The 22,533-nt window shown below is 41.8% G+C and overlaps 1 protein-coding gene across 1 annotated transcript in view; it reads right to left on the bottom strand.

Annotated features, from left to right (window-relative positions):
* The window catches only part of pot1 (protection of telomeres 1 homolog), a gene marked incomplete at its 3' end in the record, with an annotated part of 102,927 nt that overhangs the window by 19,532 nt on the left and 60,862 nt on the right, over positions 1 to 22,533 (bottom strand). The window contains exons 14-20 of the mRNA XM_080737074.1: positions 22,360 to 22,516; positions 20,326 to 20,540; positions 16,325 to 16,478; positions 15,009 to 15,094; positions 13,507 to 13,601; positions 11,549 to 11,645; positions 960 to 1,127 (exon numbers count right to left, since the gene is read on the bottom strand). Of these exons, the coding sequence (XP_080593200.1) occupies positions 960 to 1,127; positions 11,549 to 11,645; positions 13,507 to 13,601; positions 15,009 to 15,094; positions 16,325 to 16,478; positions 20,326 to 20,540; positions 22,360 to 22,516 (972 nt within the window). The remainder of the gene's footprint in view (positions 1 to 959; positions 1,128 to 11,548; positions 11,646 to 13,506; positions 13,602 to 15,008; positions 15,095 to 16,324; positions 16,479 to 20,325; positions 20,541 to 22,359; positions 22,517 to 22,533) is intronic.

The following is a 22,533-nucleotide window of genomic DNA, read 5'->3' as shown; positions in this document are numbered from 1 at the left end:
AAATCTGGAGATATCATACGAGGTCTCCGTCCCGACCGACAGCAACAATATTAGCCAGCAATGAACTTAACAGCTTGTTTTATTTATTTGAAAAAGGTTATTGCGATATCTATACATACTGTATCAAAACTGTACATAAACAAGCAAAAAAAAATACCTTTACAGTAATTCAACAAGTAAAAAAAACAAAACGTTATCTGATCATTGTTTAATATATTGTTGCTGTCGGGCAGAAACCAATATTTCACTTTTCATGTTTTAATGAAAAGTGTAATAAAAAAGTGTAAATTTAACATTTTCATGTTAAAATGGTCATAAGTGGTTTCCACCAGACAGCGACAATGTTCAATTTGGTTGAACAAATTCAACCTGAACAACACAAATAAATGAACACACTGGTATTTAACACAAAGAAAACCACCAAAATGCTATGCTCCAAAATGCAAAACACTGTATAATATGCATAACACTATTTATACACAGTGACCTTTACAAACAGCAAGGAAAGGACAGTCTGTAAGGAAGGACTTGGCAATGTGTGTGTGTGTGTGTGTGTGTGTGTGTGTGTGTGTGTGTGTGTGTGTGTGTGTGTGTGTGTGTGTGCGTGTGTGCGCACGGTTGAGGTCAGTGTTGTGTATGTTTTTAGGTGGGGTGGTACGATTGCAGTGTAGCCAAGTCTGCCTATTTATAAGCGACTGTGGGCTTGTTTTCCTGTTACTTAATTGGGCTTGATTGCTTCCTAAATTTATTTTGTGGCAGCTAGGGGCCTCCACCATACAATATTTGAGTTAAGACATTTCCAAATAGTTCAATTTTTTGGCAAGATCTTTGTTGAAAATAAACATTTTCACTATGTGACACGTAAGCTTGTAGATTGTCTGTTTTCATTTAGCTGGGAACCTCCTTTGTGTGTGTGTGTGTGTGTGTGTGTGTGTGTGTGTGTGTGCTGCCTTATTCACTTCTTCTGGGCTTGTTGTTTTCGTGGACCTTGTTGCTTGTTTCTCTCCCTGGATCTGGCACCAGCGGCTGGACGGCGGTGCACTGTGTGTTACAGATCTGGTAGCAGGTCTGTCCGTCCTCTGCTGTGTACGCACAGAGACACAGGCTGAGACAAGGACGCTCTGCTGCTGAGAGAGAGACACACACACACACACACACGCGCACACACACACACGCACACGCGCACACGCACGCGCACGCGCACGCACACGCACACAAACAAACACACAAGGACATTAAAAATCCAACGGCTCCAGTCTGTTGTAGTCTGCTGGCATTAGTTGGCAAACTTTGTAATTTAAAAGTCGGGCGACGAACATTGCATTCAGACGGCTGGCAGGCGCTGGTTTGACACAAATTGACAGTGTTGCCAGGTCTGCTCCTTATAAGCGACTTTGATCTTGTTTTCCTATAATGTAGCTAGTTCTTGTGGGTTGCTTTTGTTTGAGCTTGTGTGTATAGTGTAGTTGCTTATTTGGCCTTGCTTTCAACATTCTTTTAGAAAATAACTAATGTAATAGAGCTCAAGAGGTGAAACTGGTCGCTTCTTTTGGGTATAGACCTGGCCGCTTGTTTCACTCACAGAATCTGGCAACCGGAAGTGCAGCAGCAGCACTATTACTAGCCTACTAGCTTTGCTTTGGATTTGATTGGAAAAGTAATTGAGATTTGAGAATTAGAATATGGTATTTAGTTAAAATTAGGGATGTTAATCGACGCATTATTTGCGAATCGACGCGCCGAGGCCGGAAATCGACGCGTCGATCGACTTTTTTCATGTTTTTTCCGCTAAGCAGCAGCTGAGAGGAGAGCACAACGGCGCATTACTTTAAGCAACACAACTTATGCAGCTGCACCCATAAGAACTTAGATCAAAGCCCTAATAATAATTATAATAAATAATTGCTCTTCCCTGCGTTAGCATGGAGTCTGTTCTCTAGAGACTAGAAGCGGAGTGACAAAGTCCATGGAAAGTAGTGGGAGCGCTCTGGCTGGCACCCCAGGCTAGTGTATCAAATGTGGAGCTTTGGTCTGCCTCGCTCTCCCTCCCCGGCCGCGTCCACGGGTGTGTCGCATTAATGACGAGTAGTGTATTTTGTGTTGTGTTTTATTGTCAATCTTGACAAAATCACCGCACACGAGGCGACGCTGCCACTGACAAGCAAGCTTTCGTGTGAAGCATGCATGCAAAGGCAGGAGCTAAACAAAACACATCCAGTCAGCACGCACTGTTATGACGCGTGCATCAGACCAGTCCAGCAGTGTTTCTCAAACAGTAGTCCGCAGACCTGGCTAGCGCCGCATGCATGCGAATCTGCGATGCATGCATGCACAACACAGACATGCACTCGTCTCCGACACAGACACACACACAACGGTCCTCTCACATATGGAAAACATTAACGCTTATAACGTTTTTGAACAAGCGATTAAAACATTTTTGGGGGAAAAACTTTAGAAAAATAAAAATAAATATTCGACTCATACTTTTTCACAACCCCCTCAATCCTACCGACTCCTAGAAAAAGACGGCTCAAGACTGAGCAAGCCCGGTTCTCCATCAACGGGTCCCGATGGCTTTATCGACGGCAAGCGTCTCTTGCCGAAAAGCTGCCGATGGAAAAACTTTTTTTTTAAATTTATTTCACCACATCTTTAAACAGTGACAGATGGACACTTTGTTGCCTCTTTACAGCTACCAGCCTTACTGTAATGCACCATTTCTCAACAGCAGGACCACCTGGGGTCCACATTGACTGCAAGCCATAGTCTATACAGACTTTGATTATTTTTATTTATATTAGGAAATAATTTGATAGGGTGAGAAGTTCAATCACCCGAGAGAGACTTGGAGTAGAACCGCTGCTCCTTCACTTGGAAAGGAGTCAGCTTAGGTGGTTCGGGCATCTAGTACGGATGCCCCCCGAGCGCCTTCCTAGGAAGGTCCTCGATGCACGTCCCACTGGGAGGAGACCCCGTGGCAGACCTAAGACCAGATGGAAGGATTATATCTCCAAACTGGCGAGGGAGTGGAGGAAGTTGCTCAGGATAAGGAAATCTGGAAGTCTCAGTTGGAACTGTTACCCCCGCGACCCGATTCCGGATAAGCGGTTGAAGATGACAAAAGACAAAGACAATGGGCTCTGGTGGCGCAGAGCTAAAGTACCTGCCAGCCACCGTGGTTCGAATCTAACACTGTGCATCCGGCTTTGTCGGGTGTCTACACAAACTGATATTTTGATATTGTAGTCAGGTCCGCTATGTTAATAAAGGTTTATTCGTTGGATTTTTTTGGAGATTTGTAAAACTATACATTTTTGGAATCTTCAGAGCATGGGGAATCCAAAAATCTTTGTTTGCATTTGCACAGACACCTGCAAAGCCTCCATTTTGGACGTTCAAAATGGCCGACATAAAATACACAATTTGTGCTATCTTGGCTTCTAGACAACCTAGAAACGTAATTAAACATGCTAATCCTATGTTTTCTGGGTCAAGGAATCGAATGAATGAATGATGGATGTAAAATGTTCTGGACCCCCACCCCCTTTCTGGGGGTCATCTATTTTGGGACCTCCCAGAACAGTACGCTAGCCAGTTAATGTCCGATTTTCATAATATTAGAGTTGTTTTGTAGGTTTTAAAACATCCCAAGTTCATTTATTAGACTTTTAAAGCAGCCAGAATAACCTTTCTGACTTTTGGTTGGGGTCTTTCCTCACCTGGGACCCCCTCAGTAATCGCTCTGCTACTGCTCCAGAACAATGTTAAATTAGATCATAATTGAAGCATAAAAGTTGTTGTAGCTGGGCTCTGAAAACAAAAATGAGTTGTAGCAAATACCAGGGGTCTTCCACAGGGGGTCCGGGACCCCTGCTGGGTCCTCAGAGTTACTACAGGGGGCCTGCCAATCTTGATGGGATCTTTTTTTTTTACATTTGAAACTGAAACTTTGAATGTTTTTATGTATCCTGGGTTTATTGCGGCCATAGGTCGCAGTTTGCGACCATGGGTCACAGTTTACTATCAGAACCGTCACATCTTGACCGTATCTATCTGTCTGTATGGACGGGTAACGCTTTTTTGTTGATTGACTCTCACACTCTGGCATCCCGCTCTGACATCACTGTGATGTCAGGGAACCAAATCCCCTTTATGCCCATATATGGAGATCCCTGTGATGCCAGGGGAACCATAAAAGGACAACTAGGTAGTCATCCGGCAACAGCTCACAGCTGTGAAGCCGGGAGGAGTTCAGATTGACAATCAGGTTCACAGGAGGGGAGGGTGCGAGTAAAGTGTGGTAGAACAGGGGAAGGGCAAGGGCCAGACACAGAATTTGACAAAATGAAAGTATTGCAATTTCTCACTTGTGCAGACTAACGTGTCCATTTATTGCACTGCACTCACACTGACAACACAACACACACACACACACACACACACACACACATACACACCTCTTTGTTATTGTCACCCCAAAACCCTCACCCTATCCTCTTAAAGAGCCCATGGTCAATTATGCCCAAAAAGATTCACTACAATGCAGTCATTTCAGACATGCAGGATCTATTGTCTTCATCATTGTCATCTTCAATGTCCAACCTAATAGTATTCACACAGTCTCCACCATGGAGTAAAAGGCAGGTTACTTGAGCAGCTGCAGCCATATTTGATGAGCTCAAGTACTGCCTTTGGAGCAGGGAGGGCAAGACACCTGACTGGAAAATACCCTCCACTCTCTGAATTCCATCTATTTTCTTCAATTGGTGGAAGCTCAGGGCAATTTGTCAGGTATGATTTATCCTGCATTGTGACATAGTTGGCACAGATGTGGTAGCAGTGCAGCACGAGTTGGAGGTAGCATCTCACCCTCAGTTCTTTGACAGAAATAGTTCCCATCTGAGTAATCGCAGGGTTGTTGGACCTTTTGAACTGTAAACATGGCATGCAAAATGCTCCAATGACTGCAATGTTGATGGAAGCTCACCAATAATAAGCTCAGGAGGAATGGAACCCTTTAAGGTCCTTGAAGTGGTTAATGACTTGGTCATCATCACCAGGCTTCAAGTAGGCATTGACCCATGTCTTTTTGGAGATTCAAACAAAATTCTCTTCCCCAGCCAGCACCAGAAAAATCATGTAGGCCAAGGAACCCTTGACATTTGTGACATCCAATAACTTGAACTTGCTTGAATATGTGTGTGCACTTCCACAAAATCATGTCCCTTGATGAAGGTATCGTATTATGATGCCTACTTTGTCATACCTGACAAATTGCCCCAAGCTTCGATCAATCGAAGAAAATAGAGAGTGGAGGGAATGTTCCAGTCAGGTGTCTTGCCCTCCCTGCTCCAAAGGCAGTACTTGAGCCCATCAAATTTGGCTGCAAAGCAGGTTGCACTCCTCCCTGCAAATGCTATGGTGGAGACTGTCAACACATATGTCTTGCAAATTAGGGAGGACATGTACAGTATTTTAGTGAATCTCTTTGGGCATAATTGACCATGAGCTCTTTAAGAGGATAGGGTGAGGGTTTTGGGGTGGTGAGGGTTTTGGGGTGACGATTAACAAAGAGGTGTGCGTGCGTGCGTGCGTGCGTGCGTGCGTGCGTGCGTGCGTGTGTGTGTATGTGTGCGTGCGTGCGTGTGTGCGTTTTGTCAGTGTGAGTGCAGTGCAATAAATGGACACGTTAGTCTGCACACCCAAAGTGAGAAGTAATACCTTAATCCCTGCAGTAACACCTGTCAACCATAACTGTCTAACACAAAAATTGTATAAATAATACTGAGAATACTAATAAATCATCGAAGTACAATACATAAACCCAGGATACATAAAAACATACATAAAAAAGAAAATCCTTTCCCATTAAGATTTGGTGGGCCCCCTGTAGTAACTATGAGGACCCCCCAAGGGTCCCGGACCCCCTGAGGAAGACCTCTGGTATTTTGCTTACTCATTTTTGTTTTCAGAGCCCAGCTACAACAACTTTTATGCTTCAATTATGATCTAATTTAACATTGTTCTGGAGCAGGAGCAGAGCGATTACTGTGATAGGCTCATGGGTCTGTCTAGGGGGTCCCAGGTGAGGAAAGACCCCAACCAAAAGTCAGAACTGTTATTCTGGCTGCTTTAAAAGTCTAATGAATCAACTCAGGATGTTTTAAAATCTACAAAACTCTAATATTATGAAAAAGACATTAACTGGCTAGCGTACTGTTCTGGGAGGTCCCAAAATAGATAACCCCAAGAAAGGGGGTGGGGGTCCGGAACATTTTACACCCATCATTTACTCAGTCGATTCCTTGACCCAGAAAACATAGGATTGGCATGTTTAATTAAGTTTCTAGGTTGTCTAGAAGCCAAGATAGCACAAATTATGTATTTTATGTCGGCCATTTTGAACGTCCAAAATGGCGGCTTTGCAGGTGTCTGTGCAAATGCAAACAAAGATATTTGGATTCCCCATGGTCTGAAGATTCCAGAAATGTATAGTTTTACTAATCTCCAAAAAAATCCAACAAAAATACGTAGTGGACCTGACTATTGTCACTGCGAGTACTGTTACGGGTGGAGGAGTATGATGGAGGCTCTACTTCCTCCCGGTAGGGGCTCCTCACTGGCAGGTGAGTCGGTAGGATACAACAGCAGTGACAACACAGAAATCTTGGCACAACGACTGAATTGGGAAGAAAAAGGGGTAACAAGCAACAACAACAAGAACACCACAAAAAAGTGGTTTTGAAGGTAGCATTCTGCCTGAGGGTCATTTCAACATTGCTTCACAACAACACCACCCCAAGGACTCTAAAAAGGAAGGTATCTAAACGGCTCTCACAGCACAGGGCATTCACTGCAATCCTCAGTCAGTCGCTTCTTTCCACCCCAGGGACGTGCAGAGAATGTTAGAGAGGCAGGTGAAAATATAGAAAATAGCAGACCTCCAAGCTCACAGAGATTGGAGGTCGGCTATTTTTTATGCTTGATACCACACTAAACTAAGCATAAAAACTTCAATACTGGAGAGGTGGCGTACAGCATGGCTTTTTACACAGTGAGGGCAATTCTTTCAACATATTGATGCTGTATTCAAGTTCAGGAGAGTTTGGATAAGGCAATTCTCTTGAATTTTGCCTTCAGGTATGGCATGGAAAGGGGGCATATTGCATTTCTTTCACCATAGTGTAAATTACATTCACGGTCTGGAGAGGGCACTTTTTACAGACGGGAAAAAAGGAGGGGGCTCAAGCCCCCTTTGATGTCTATGTGTGCACGTGCCTGTTCCCCCCTCTGCAATGAATTCACGTTCCACGAGGCAGGAAGCTAATCCTGACTCCTTGCTCGCTAATGGGGAGAGAGAACTCACTGCTGTTTGTCAATATGCTTCATTAGCCCCGGTAGAGATTTATACGTGAGGTTACACATTCTGTCCTTGGCAGCTCACTTCTCTTCAGTGGTGGAAAAAGTAGTCAAATGTTTTACTTAAGTAAAAGTATTGACAATACTGCAATGTAAACAAGTTACTGTTACAAGTAAAAGTCCGGCATTCAAAATGTACTTGAGTAAAAGTGCAAAAGTATTGGTATCAACATGTACATAAAGTACCAAAAGTAGAAAGTACTCACTATGCAGAAGGTCCCAATTCACAAGTTTTCAGATGTAAAAACAAGATCTACAAGCTCACAAGCTACAAGCTCACAATGTGTCTCATCGCGACGCATTGTGTGGCTATTTTCAAATAGCCACACAATGTACAGTATATAGGGTTGAAGTGGTTAATGTATGTTTTGTAATAATAATCAAAGTCTACAAAGTAACTAAGTAACTTAAACATTGTAGTGGAGTAAAAGTACAATATTTGCCTCTGAGATGTGGTGGAATAGAATTAAAACTATTGAAAACAGCAAATACTCCAGTAAAGTAAAAATAACTAAAAACTTGACTTAAGTACAGTACTTATTTATTTGTCAGGGACAAAGCACATTAATCAACATGTCAGTTTTCACATCAAATGAGCCAGAGTTAGCCATGAGCTAACTCTGGCTCTTGAGTAAATCTAATTAGTTGCTTCACGCTAGGGATGGGACAATAAGCGATATCCGTTTATTGTGATAAAAACACTCACGATAATCGTATCGTGGAGATTTCATTTATCGTGCTATCGTCCTCCGTCATGCATTGGGATCAATTCACCTTTATTTGCTGAGCTGCACATCTGGTACCATTTAAACCTTCTATAATTGGTAAACGGTACTTATAATATACGTTCTACAGTTTTTCTTTCACTCTCCATCTAATGTCTTTGCCAAAAAAATGGCCGATCTTGATATGACATTTTCATATTGTCCCATCCCCACGCCACTGCTTTTCCTCTGGTCTGTGTGATGAAGGAATGTCTTTCTATTAAAGCCCTGCCATCAATGCAATTACACATCACTATAGGGATGACACAGGCTGAAATGAGATTTTCCAAGTCAATAGCTCAATCATAATAAACTCATGTCAGAATGTCAGACTGCAACGTCTGTCTTTTTGTCAATTGAAGAGCCTGAACAATGCAGATTTGGGGGTCAGATGCCAATTCCAATTTTGACGAGTTTACTCATATTTTGTAAAGATTTTCAAATTGTTCCAAAAAACTTGAATTTGATTAACTCATTCACGGCCAATAATATTTAACCAAATTAGCCCTCAATGACAGCTATTTTTCTTAACTTTTCGAGTCGTCACAAAATATTTTTCTCCAGTACGATTGGCCCGCTGATCGATCATGCAAACAGTCTTTGTGCTTCCGTGGAAAAAAGACACGTGACGTGACATTTGGACGGTTCCAAAGTTACAATAGAATGAAAAAAACCCTGATTTGTTTTGACAAAGACCAAAGTCAGGAAGTGAAGATATGGGCGTTTCCTTATTTTGTTTAAACTGGAGCCAGATCTGGTTCCGGTTTTAACTCATACAGTGCCAAACGACTTTTAGATCAACTTTCTCACTATGGACTCAGGGTTTCCTGCAGGAAAAAGTCTTGACCAGGGGGGGATTTCATGGCGCACGCGCGAAAATTTTTGATAATTAATTAATTAATTCGAGTAATTAATTCACTTAATTTTTAATATGAATTCTTATTTTTGCCCTATAAAAAACACATGAATGTGCCCATGATGACGGAAAACACAACTACATGCTATCATCCACATTTATTCAACATTGAATAACTTATATTGCCGGTTCGCCACCAAAGGGTTAAAAAAATAGTGTGCACGCTGGTGTACGAATTCGTGCACAGATGATGCACTATGCATGTACACGCTTTTCACAGCTTTCAAACAAAAGAATTCGCTTGGAAATCCGTTCAGGCATTCAGGAGATACCAGCCCTTATGTTTTCTTCAAATGTAAACAAACATGGCTGCCATGTTTGAAAGATAGGGTTGGTATGGGGGTTAAACATGCAATTTCGCGATCGCGATCATGCCTAGTACATTGTTGGAGGTCCAAAAAGTTTTTTTTTGAAATTTTTTTTTTTTTTTTTTATACCCTTGGGGGGGCGGGGGGGTTTTCTGGCCAGGCGGGGTGCCTGGCCTGTAAAGTGCTGCAGGAAACCCTGGGACTTCCCTGCCAGACGACTTAAATCGACTTTTACTTAGAAAAAAAACAAACAAAAAAAATTTTTTTTGATTTTTTTTTTTTTTTTTACCCCATTAAATCTAGTAAACATGATTTCAATCGCGATTTTGCATGTTCCACCCCCATACAACCCCATCTTTCATACAGGGCAGCCATCTTTGCTTACATAACATGTAAAACATAATGGCTATTATCTCAAGAATGCCTGAACGGATTTCCAATCTTTTTTTTTTGTTTGAAAGCTGTGAACAGCCTGCACAAACATGGTGCATGATCTGTGCATGGGCGTGCATGATCTGTGCACTATAAATTACATGGAAGTCTATGGAGATTTTCTGGCAATAATGCCACTCGAGGGCATATTTAATTGGCAGTAACTGAGTTAAGATGATGTCTCATCCTGTTTCAATGCGTTACCGAGGGTCAAATGTTGACTTATATGCAAGTGAAAAGCGGAATCTAGTGTTTACAGTGAAAAAACAAAAAAATAAATCTGAAAATAGGGACACTGATGTTGTTGAAAAGGTAATGTCAGTTCTGTCCTTTCTCCTGTTGCCTTATCAATATCCCATTCCGGGCTGCAGTAAGAAGCCCTTTGTCTGCTCACAATAAGGTTAATCAGCTCTTACAAAGTCCACACAAAGATATCCAAATAATACAACAACTGGATACAACATTTTTTTTTCTTTCTTTTTTTTTTTGTATGTTTTGTGCTGTACCCTAACTCTGGATTTTAGTGGTACCCGATGACATCCTTGTATTATCAACAAGCTGACAATTAAGGCAACACTTCCATCATTATGTTGAGGTTTGGTACCCAGCAATGCTCGGGTTATTGCCTCTCCCTGTCTCCCTCACCCCCACCTTTCTCCTCACTCTCGCTGATTGAGCTCTTTATAGAATCTTTTAGCTTTTTCCCCTAATTTAGACGTCATGCCAATTATTTCCTCCCCACACACATTAACACATCGGGTGCCCCTGGATTGCCCCATTTATCCCCTCTTGCTGCCCAGGCCCACCACCATTGTATTGAATCCGGCCCTGCTGCGTCAATGCATGCGTCATGACGTCACTTGGTCACATGAGCGATGTTATTGTGTAACTTACTGTATGGGCCAGTGTTGATCATAGCTGTTCATTGCCGATCAAAATTTTGACATTTTGCCGCACCACGCCACAGTTCTAGCCATAAAACAAACATCAGAGATAAAGGGCGTTAAAGATGGGGAAATGCATTGGAGTATACGGAGAAAAACGGCCGTGCGATGCTCTCAGCGTCGACTCGAAGCGACTAGCGGCTAATGGGCTACATCCAGGCGCAGCCCCAACCAAACGGTGAGATTTAAAGTTAATACTGTAAATACAGTAAACACGTCAACGCGTTGTGGGCCTCCAGAGACATCAAAGAGATTGGCGTGTAGACACCTCGTGGGCACCCGCTGAGTTAATGTGTTGCTACTGGTGTTGTATCCTACTGACTCAACGGCCAGTGAGGAGCCCCCACTGGGAGGACGTAGAGCCTCCTACTCCTCCTGCCCAACACTCCCCAATGACAAGTTTTAAGGAATATCGTCTTACCAGTTCAGGAGGGAAGACTGAATCCATGGTTTTATGGACGATGTTCTATAGATCAGTGGTTCCCTAACTTTTTAGCTCGAGACCCAAAAGTAGTGAAAAGAGCAGATCTACAAGCTCACAACACATCGTGCCAAGTTGTGAGCTTCTAGATTGTCTATTTTCACTCCTTCTTAGTTATTCGTTTTCCAATTTATGGAATTTCTTCCATGATTTGTATTTGATTTATTCATGAAATTACGGTACTAGAAAGATCTGTGATGCGGTGAAACTTACCTTGAGTGAGGCAGAGTGAATCCATGGTTTTATGGATGATGTTCGATAGATGATGAGGTGAAACCTACCTCCAGTGGGGCAGAGTGAATCCATGGTTTTCTGGATGATGTTTTGCTGCTCCTGGCTGAAGGCCACCTCCTCTGCCGACACGTTGAAGAACAACTCCTGGTGTCACAGGACAGGAGGCACATAGTCAGGATGGGGTTAACACACTCTGGCACACAAGAGCATGGACTTCATCGACGTCTAATGGACTATTCCTTCTCTGGCACGCATGACGAGCACACAGAGTCAACAGTCATTAGTACGTGTTAGTCTAACTCCAGGGCTTGATATTTGCACTGACTCTTAACTTCAAGTCAAACACTGGCACAGCTTAAAAGGAACACTTCATATAATTGGTCCTCCTCACTAATGCTATTTAAAAGATGGCACCATTTCTGTCTATTTGGTCTGTGTCTTAGGGAAGGGCTGAGAACAGTTCAGAAACTTTGCCTATAAACAGAAGACATTGCTCTTGCATTAATAAAAAAAAGAGGTTGAAATTGAAATTACCAAACCTGCTTACGGATGATGCCCCCACCCCATTCCTAACACCCCTCCTGTCTTTTATAGCATTATGCTTGAACTGTTTCTACCTAAACTGCTGCATATAGAAGATGCTGTGAAGTCGTTTACATAAAGTAATATGGCAGCAACTGAAAAGCGCTGATGTTATCTTTTTGTTAACAATCTCTTTCTTTCTTTTTTGAAATGCTATTTTACGTTTTTGCCAGACCCATGAAATGGGTAGGCCTACATAAGCAAATGTCGGTCTGTCCGGGTTTTCTATATAAAGGGTATATATGATGATGACATGATGATGACATGCCTACAAAAGGCATGATGTCATAAATGATGATGACAGACAGGGGGTCTGGCACAACCAGGTTGACCTGGTCTAGTTTTATTATTGCGACCATAGGTCACATTTAGTATGAAAACCTGCAGATCATGTCTGTGCTTGTGTCCATATATGGCCATGTATGGCCAAGATCCCTGATGTCATCAATATGACTCATGTCACGCTCCATATACTGTATGGCAAAGAAGTTATTATGTGAAGTCCACAAGATTGGTCACATATTTCAGCAGGTCACCAATTTCAGCGTAACCCTGCCATGCTGGATGATGGAGGAGGCAGAAATGTAACTATTGGAATCTGGCTCATGTTTGAGACAGATTCAACCTTTGACTCTGAGCTGCCCTCTAGTGGATGTACTAGTCCTTAACACCCATGCCAACCTAAAGGAGGAATTCAAGTATGTGAGCACTAGTAAGCAGTGCAGCAGCAGCCGCTAGGCCTGATAGCTATTGTTTTTGTTACAGCCTGTCTGTTATGGTTCAACTTGTGCTTGTAGCAGCTACAGTATAACTATGCTCTGCTCGTTTTCAGAACTACCGTACCACTGACCTGGCTGAGTGTTATTGTACTTCTGCCCATGAGTTCTCCTTATGGGCAAAAAGGGACATCGACAGACAGACAGACAGAACGGGTGCTATGACCGCGGGTATGACGGGTATTGCAAGGTGGGGCATACATTCCATAATTTCGTTGTTCCCAACATGCATTGTTCCCCCTGAAAAGGGCATCATTCGCCTTTTTTTTTTTTTTTTTTTTACTATGATAACTATAATACACAATAGATTATAATAGTGGTTAAAACACAATAGAATCTATTATCATGTATTACAACTAGTGAGTGATCGGTCACGATGAAGTGTTTGGCCCTGTTTGGCCTAGCTCAGCCTCAGACCTATTCTAGATTGGATAATTTTTAGTACCACGTTTAGTACCACTTTCACACAACTCTTCTACCCTGGGTCCTTGTAGTGGAAAACCTGGCACAAGTGGGTGGTGTGGAGTGGTGTGGTGTTGGGCCATGTCAGTGGAAAAGGGTATCTAAGTTCCATGGATCAACACACATCAATCTGGGGGTCCCCTGACATTCATATGGTTGAGAGTCACTGTTACATTCTAACTCACAGCATCTCTAAAGAGCAGGGCCTCCAGGGTGGCTGTAGCGTCCTGCAGCAGCAGCTTCATGACCAGGACGTAGCGCAGCATCTGCACCCCGATGGCTGGAAAACAGAAGGACCAAAACCATAAAGTCACACAGGAACATTTTACAACCACAGGTGCTGAAAACAGGACAGGGGGAAAATGGCAGAAAAGAAAAAGGCAGAGCATTTTCACCTACAAAGCCAATGCCCATTTTGCAGGGGCACAGATTACCAATGTTTTGACCCATATTTTGTAAAAAGAAAAATGGAAAAGGTACAGAAAAAAGGTAATATACAGCTATAGCAATATTGCTAAAAGGACTTGTTTTCATTGTGGTCCTGTTTATTCGATTCATCAACACATATTATACATAGTATATTCACAGAAAACAGTGGAGGGTAGTTTCTTTTGGCAAGCTAGAAGACTTGTCAAGACCCAGTTGTAAATTGCTCTGTAAGGTGCTATTTTATGGCGGTTTAGAGGGAGGGAAGGGAGTTGCATTTTTTGATGGCTGGTCGTAGGACCATCCATTGATGTCAGCACCTCTGATGGGTGGTCTCAGAACTTCTCCTCAGACCTCCTGCATGTCCCGACTCTCTGAGCCAGTTCAGAGAGCCCGTCCGAAAAGCTTCTTCCCATGTCAGAAGGACAGCCTTAACTACCAATACAAATGTCATAAACAAAGGTTGAACAATGGTCCAGACCGCTGGCTCTACCACCGATCTGTTCTGTCTTAAAGACCCAACGAGGCCAGAGTGGGAGGATCAGGTGTTAACACCAAAGCCAGCTCAGGGCTCGCAGCTAGTGCTGAACAGCCCGGTGGACTTTTTTACCCACAAGCAGCCAAGGGGGAGCGAGAGGAGAGAACAGAGTGCTGGGCTGAGACGCTGCAGCAGCAAAACAGTAAAAAGCCAAAGTGAAGCAGACAGTGTAAGAGGCAGGGGAGCGTTTCCAACAGGGGACGGAGCGGGGAAGTGGCCTTTAAAGCAGGATCAAAGTAACAAGATCAGACGGAGAGGAGATAAGCACCACATAAATCATCGGAGACCAGGCAGCTGTGAGCGTGTGTGTGTGTGTGTGTGTGTGTGTGTGTGTGTGTGTGTGTGTGTGTGTGTGAGAGTGTAAACAGAACTGCTTACAGAGGATAAGAGACAGGTCAACAGCCATGTAAACAGCAAAACTCCGGGACAACTGAGGTCACGGCAACATGGTTGGTTAACATGGTTAGGTTTCGAGCACCCCCCCCCCCCCCCCAGCCATGAGGTGCATGGTTAGGTTTCGAGCACCCCCCCCCCAGCCATGAGGTGGCTGTCGTCGGGAGAAGACAACAGCCACCTCATGGCCTCCCCTAAGTAACAAGAAATCTTGTGAAATAAAATGTCGCCAACCAATCATCAAGGACGATGATACATGAAAGAAGAAGAACACTTAACATTCCTCAAACAACAATGTTCAGCAATGTTGTCCAATGAAGCATACAGTACCTGCAGCGAGTGTCTTCTCATTAATGACTTTCACATCTTCAAATGGATCTGGATCTGCCAGGTTCACCTCAGAACACTGCTTGCATCTGAAAAGCACACACACACACACAGAGAAATCACTTGCAGTACATGTCATGAACCGCCCAATACACCCCAAACAATAATGTGTTGATAATTAAAACAACTAATTATAAAAGCCTCATGGTTATTAGAATGAATTACAAACATATTGATTAAATAAACAATAAGAACATAATCAATAGTTGCAGCCCTTACTGTACATAATGAACGTAACATCAGTACACTTGAGGCAGCCAGCAATCAGAAATATATAATCTAAATCCTGCAATGCAATCATTCAATGTAACACAGCTAGGGATCATCATCAAATAAATCAATAACTCATTAATTGATTTATATTTATAATCGGTTTACTTATGTATATACAACAACTTCAGCAAAATGTGAATGTTTGTCTTTGTTCCATATAAATTATACACATTTTAAGATATTAATAATAATAAAAATTGTTAGTCGTAGCCCTAAGCACAAAGGCTTATTTTAGAACTTATTGTGGTTTTCGGCAATCAAACAAATATATTTTGGTAGGCAGCGTGAATGGCAGTGTTTAAGCTCCGGGCATAAAGTGATGTCAGAAGTGCAGACTGCAGAGCTAATGAAGTCACACCAGGCAGGGGGATTGAAAAATGAAACCATTGAACCAAAAGTGAAATGTCACTTGAAAAATTATTTAGCACCAGAGGCATTTAACCATCTAGTCCAGAGGTCTTCAACAGGGGGTACGGGACCAATAGGGGGTCCTCAGAGTTATTACAGGGGGGGCCGCCAAATCTTTGTGTGATAGAACTTGTTTTTTTTACATTAACCACTTGAACCCTAGCATCCCTGTTCTGAGAACTTTAACCAAAAATAGCAGATCTATAAGCTCACAGATCTGTAAGCTCACAATGCCTTACACTGCGAGGTGTTGTGAACTTGTAGATTAGCTTTTATTTATTGTAAGTACAGAGTGAAAGGTCAAGTTTACTAAGTATTAACGGTTTAAGAGGTTAAATGTCTGAAAATACACATTGACATGAATCCAAAATGATAGTGCTGTCAAACAAGTGAAGTCTATGAAGCTATGAAATGTTTTAATCTGCAACACAATTTTATATAACATGTAGCTTCATATGGGCAACTGTACTTGGACTGATAGATCTACAAAGCTCTGTGAGCTTGTACGTCTGCTATTTTTTGTGAATGTTCCCCCAGAATAGGGATGCTGGGGTTCATGTGGTTAAAAAGGTACTGACCCGTAGAATCTCCTTCTTCTCCTTCTCCCCTGGAACACAAAGGGAGCAGAGAGGTCCAACAGTGCCATGTGACCTTGCAGTGACCTGATGGGAACAACGTGTCGGGGCCCGTCTTCCAACTGACATATCTGACATGTCTCCGCCAGCGTCGTCCCTACAAGAGTCAAGGACAAGGTAGGGTCAAGTTCCAACGTCATGTCACCTCCCGCACCCTCAAATCTGGTGACACAAACCTCCTTGAGGTCCCCAACACCAAGCACCGTACCTGGAGCGACAGAGCTTTTTGCTGCTCCAACCCTGTGGAATGCTCTCCCCAATAATTGCTTGTTATACAATATTGCTTTCCCCAGTTAACTCTACCCCAAAACATTTCTCTTTTCCTAATACCACTGTTTTTTTATTGATTTTATTCCAGTCTTGGGGTTTTCTTTCCCCCTGATACAGGGGCTCACCTGAAAGGCAAGACCAGTATGTTATCTTCATTATTTATAGAGTTCCATCGTGTGAGTTTCGTTGCGTGAGTTCCGTCGCAGACAGTACAAAGGCAGGGCTCTTAGCCAATGAGGTGTGGAAAATCTGGGAGTGGTGTTAGCTGGAGTATTGGTTGCGCTTCACATGACAGTTAGCACACTGCAGAATATAGTACGAGCGAGCCCACACTGTTTCGTAGGAACAGTATCTCTAGTTTTTATTTGTTGTTTTCTCATGCCCCCATGTAAAGCGTCTTTGGGTACTCAGAGTGCTATATACATTTGAATTATTATTATAAGTTAACTTTCATTTGACAATACCATATCGTCGCTGCCTGGCAGAAACCTTGTTTCTCCATATTTCAATATTTTGTGTGTAAATTAATGCCCTACATCGTCGAACAAGTGTCATGCAAAAGAAGCAAAGAATAGCAGATCTAAAAGCTCACAACCCAAGGGTCCTTGAGGGAGTTCCAGGGGGTCCTTAGCTAAATGACAGTTTGTAACCAAATGGACCCTGCCCATGTACAAAATTAACCAAATGGACCTTTCTACCCATTCAGCAAAAAAAAAAAAAGAGTAGTGCACAACGAAGCAGCCTTTCAAAGCCTTTTTTTATGTTGGCTAAAACCGAAAATATATTGAAGTTGACATTTAGAACCAATAACCCACTTAATCTGTTTCATAGGTTAATCCAATAATCAAGAAGGCTTTTTCAACACAAACAATTTAAATAGATTACATTCTTAAGCCCTGTATTACACTAGTTGTACAATGGTGGCAAGCAAAAGTTTACAGTCCATTGGGTTAACAGTGCTCAATGATGTCAGTGTCTCTCTCATAAAAAAAAGAAAAAGTAAAGAAAAAAAGACTGATGCATGCATGGTCTGTTTTAAGGATGAAATGTGTAAGCTTCTGGCTAGGTGACAGAAGGTCACACCTTTCATCCTTGAAACAGACCGTGCATCAATCTTTTCTTTATTTTTTTACAATAGAAAGGCTCTTTAACATGGCAGGCAGTCAGGCAGCCACTGATCATAAAAATAATAATGTCACCCCACAGACAAATGACAAAAATTCAAAATAGACACATAAAAAAATTATAGGAAAAAGAAATTGCACAGTGCAGTAGTTCTCAATCTTTTTTGAACCAGAGCCCACTTGAAAATCTCAAAAGCGTTCACGGCCCACCCTTAACCACTTAACACAGCAAAATTATTTGGGGCCCCACTTGCAGTATCACCACGGCCCACCAGTCGACCCCGGCCCAAGGAGTTTTGCACGCAAGATTTGCACACATTTTCAGGATTTTTCAAAAAATAGCATATCTACAAGATCGCAGCACGGCACAAAGTACAAGTACTGTGAGCTTGTATATCTGATATGTTTTAATAAAAGTATAAAATAATGGTTAAAGTGGTTAAAATCTAAAATTATACAGATACTTTCCTGGTCTTAATAGGTTAAAAGTGTGATGCATTACTACAGTACAGTCTGTTTGGTTTGTTATGGATGGGTGCTTTGAGTTCAAACGTGTAATGCATTATTACAGTATATTTGGATTCTTATGGACGGGTGCTGTGAGTTTAAAGTGTGATGCATTACTACGCTTTATTTGGTTTTCTTGTGGACAGGTGCTGTGTGGGTCAATCCCAATGAACTTCCACAGGATTTCTGCCTATTTCACGCTTGCTGCATCGATATTTCTCAACCGGCAGAGTGAGCAGGGGAGAGAGAGAGAGAACAGAGCTGTTCCTTATTAAAACTGATGCTTCTTTGTTCTAACTTTTGCCAGAGTTATTTCAGCAAACCATATATCGCAACAGTTGACCATTTCTTGGCTTCCAAATAGGTTTATAGGCTACTGTTGTCTTGCCTCTCTCCAAGGTACTGAACAAGCACATTGCCAGAAGCCAGATATAAAGCATATTGTCAGTAGTGTGCATGATTTACACAGTGGCAGAAAAAGTACTCACATTTCTTACTTAAAGGGGAAAACCACCCATTTTCAACGTTGAACTATGTCATTAATATACCTTAGAGGAGTTGTGTGGAGAAAAAAAAGTCCCCCTCTTCTGTGTTGCCTAGAATTGGAGGATTGATTTTGGAGTTTGTATTGTATATCACACCGGTGTGATGTCATCAGGGTGTGATTTACAATACAAACGCCAAAATCAATCCTCCAGTTCTAGGCAACACAGAACAGTGGGGGGGGGGGGGGGGGGGGGGGACTCCTCTAAGGTACATTAATGACGTAGTTCAATATTGAAAATGGGTGGTTTTCCCCTTTAAGTAAAAGCATCAATACTGCAATGTAGAAATACTCTGTTACAAGTAAAAGTCTGGAATTCAAACTTTTAAAGGAAAATTGCAAACGTATTGGCATCAATACTGTATGTACAGTAGCCTACTTAAAGTACCAAAAGTAGAAAGTACTCATACAGTAATACAGAATGTCCCACGTTTTCAAATGTATAAAATGCTTTAAAATCTTTAATGTTAAGGTATGTTTTGTAATCAAACCAACAAGTAACTAAAGTTTTCAAATAATTGTTGTGAGTACAATATCTATCCATCTAATATGCTGTAATATTAGATTCCTGTATAAAGGTTAGGGTTGGGTATCGTCGGCGATACTTTTAATGGTATCGATTCACTGAAACGATACTATCGAGTATCGGTTCACATAAAAACTAACGATACCTTGTTTCGATACTTTTGAATGCACCCCTTGCCGGTCGCATCTGTAATAGTTGGGCTACTGAAAGTTTAATGACTGCTTTAGTAGGCTACACTCGTTACTGTGATAGCTGAGAATAGCCTATAATGTTTATTATTATGATAATGATCCAACGTCTATAAAATAGCCCATAGAAAAAGGCAAATAATAATTATGATAATAATAATAAATAAAAAGTATCGAAAATGGTATCGAAAAAGGTATCGTATCGATTCTCAGGTATCGAAAAAGGTATCGTATCGATTAAAAGGTGAACGATACCCATCCCTAATAAAGGTATAATTCAAATACACTGCTTTCTCAAAACACATCCTGTTCTGTCATCACTTACAAGAGACAAGCGGGTGCGCTAGGCAACCATGAAAAATGTTTAGACTCGTCTACAATTGCTGCTCTTGCATTTTAGTTGAATGTCAATTGAACACTTTCGACTGCTCGAAATGCTGAAAATCAACGACTAAATAGGTAAAATTAAGCCAAATCATGTTTTGAGCAGTTCGGCAGTTATAGAAGAATGTCTTGCTGCCTGATTTAAAAGGATCTCCGGATAGTAAGCCATGTAGGCCTTAATATGTTATAATAACCCTCTTTAACCAACATATACCATTTAAAACACTTAAAATGTCTTCCTTCAACCCATGGGGGAGCCATTGCAGTGTCCGTCGCAAGCAGTGATGACGTCATAGATAGCCAGGGATCCTTTTAAAAATATCTCTGCATATTTCCTAGTATAAACTATACTCAAAACATATTTCGTTCAGTTTTTAGTTGAGGAAATGGACACTGCTTACCCATCACAAAGACCAGAGCCTTGACTTCACTGAAGATCTGTCGGGGCATGTAAACAGTCATGGGTACGATAGAGTAGGAGCCGGGAACATATCGGATAGGAAGTATATCATCGTCCACAGACGAGGCCACCCAGTCCTCCTCACAGAGACCAAAGTCCTTCATCATGGCCTTTGAGAAGACGCCGGCCACCGTGTCATCATCTGGAATGTTCTGCCTGAACAGGAGGTTGGAACAGGGACAGAGGCACATTAAAGATTAACTGAAGTAATAAAAAAAATAAAAAAAAGTCATTTTGAGGGTGAACTATTCCTTTAAGACCTGAAGCCAATTCTACAAAATGCCTTCTAAATCACAACAGTTTTCAAAAAAAGAAAAAAAAAAAAGAAACATATGTTGCTATTTCAGTGGTGCTCAAACCTTTTCATGTCAATGACCCCCAAAATGATATGTATGTGTTGTGTCCGCAGCTGCAGCCCCCATCTAAACGTATTATTTTGTTCAAGGGAACATTTGAATGTTTGTTTCACAGAGAGACTGTTTTCAGCAAGACCTTTCAAAACAATCCGTGCTTTAAACAAATGTACAAATGCAATGATAAAGTCACTTTGACAAAAGAAATAATGGAGCAACACAAGTATGCTTTTGATGTAATTACTGTGTGTTTACCTTGCTTACGGCAATTCTCTCGGGATAAAGAGCATCTGCTAAATGCCCTAATTGTAAATTGTGCTGTGTTGTTGCATCTCCAATTTCAAGCGAGTTTCAAGTCCTTGCAAATAGATTTTCACACAAAACGAATGGAAAACAAAGGCTCCCTTCAAGGCCAAACACATGGTAATACTTACAACTAAACGGTCGGCAGTAATGTCAAGTATAATGGCGAGTAGCTACTCAAATGCACACTATCCAAAAGGTAAAATGATGTGTTAGACAGCAGAGCCTCTGCATTATTTAAAAGAATCTCACCCTCTGGACGGCGGTTGTTAAAGCCCCATCACTGCAGTTTTCACAATTCCAACAGCCAAATGAGGTGATTAACTGTCCATCAACGCTTAACAGCTTTTGGCTGGCGGCAGCAGTCAATTAATTCCATCATATATATATATTTATTTATTCATTCTAAAAACTTCCAGTTTAATTTTGAACAAAGTATTCTTCCCAGGACAACCAGTTTTTTTCAGCACATTGCTACTTCACAACCTTGTACAATACAATTTTCGCTTTTTTTTTTTAAACACACAGTGTCATTTACAACTAAACGTTGCACTCAAGAATGTTTTTTAATAAGATTTGAAGCGAGAAATAGACGATACAACAAAATGGATTCTATTTGACCAACACTTCCTTGTTTTCCAAGGCGACGTGTTGGGCTGGGGGGAGGCCCGGTGCAACACTTGTGGAATACTTTTTCACTACTATAAGCAAGGAAAAACTTTTGGTTTTAGTTTTGAGTCTAATAACCCCTGATAGCCTAATAATCCGGCTGTTCGGTGCTGCCGAGATGTTGGGACTCCCCGAACCGGACCAAAATATACCTGGCTCTAAAAGTGGAGTACTGTAAGCATCGGCCCATAGCAGTTATAGAAGATTTGAGAACGGATTAACAACATTCACTTGCAATGGGCCTGGTTTTCAAGGTACTCAAAGGACCAGTGTCCATGTACCTGTCAAACTACTTCAAAAGAGTGAGTAATGCCCACGGGAACAACACCCTGAGGGAGCTCTACTGATCTCCTTCCCCCCAGATTCGGCACAAACATGGGGATGAATTCATTCTGCTGTTATGTCCTGTGAAATGCCCTACCACCAGCCATCAAAAAAGTGTGACTACCTACCCTCCTTCAAAACCGCTATAACAGAACACCTGTCTCTACAATTTACAACTGGACCTAGACAAGTCTTCTAGCCTGCCAAAATAAATTACCCCCACAGTTTTTCTGTAAATATACTTTTACTGCTAGTATTGATGATTCCTTGTATACGGTAGTATTGTACAGTATGTCTTTATAAAAAGTATTGGGTTTCATACGTACATGGTTTTACACTTGTCACAGAAGAGTTTGAGTGACTCGTAGAGTGCGGTGGGCTGGTAGGACTGCAGAGGGACGGTGACATGGAAGAACCCAGACGGCTGGCTTTGTTTCACCTGAGCCAGAGTCATCTGTTCTATCGTGTGGCTACAGGTTGTCACTGCAAGGCAAACACAA

This window comes from Nannobrachium achirus, assembly GCF_963921795.1.
Source record: "Nannobrachium achirus genome assembly, chromosome: 11".
Lineage (NCBI taxonomy): Eukaryota > Metazoa > Chordata > Actinopteri > Myctophiformes > Myctophidae > Nannobrachium > Nannobrachium achirus.
This window is presented reverse-complemented; position numbering and strand designations above follow the sequence as displayed.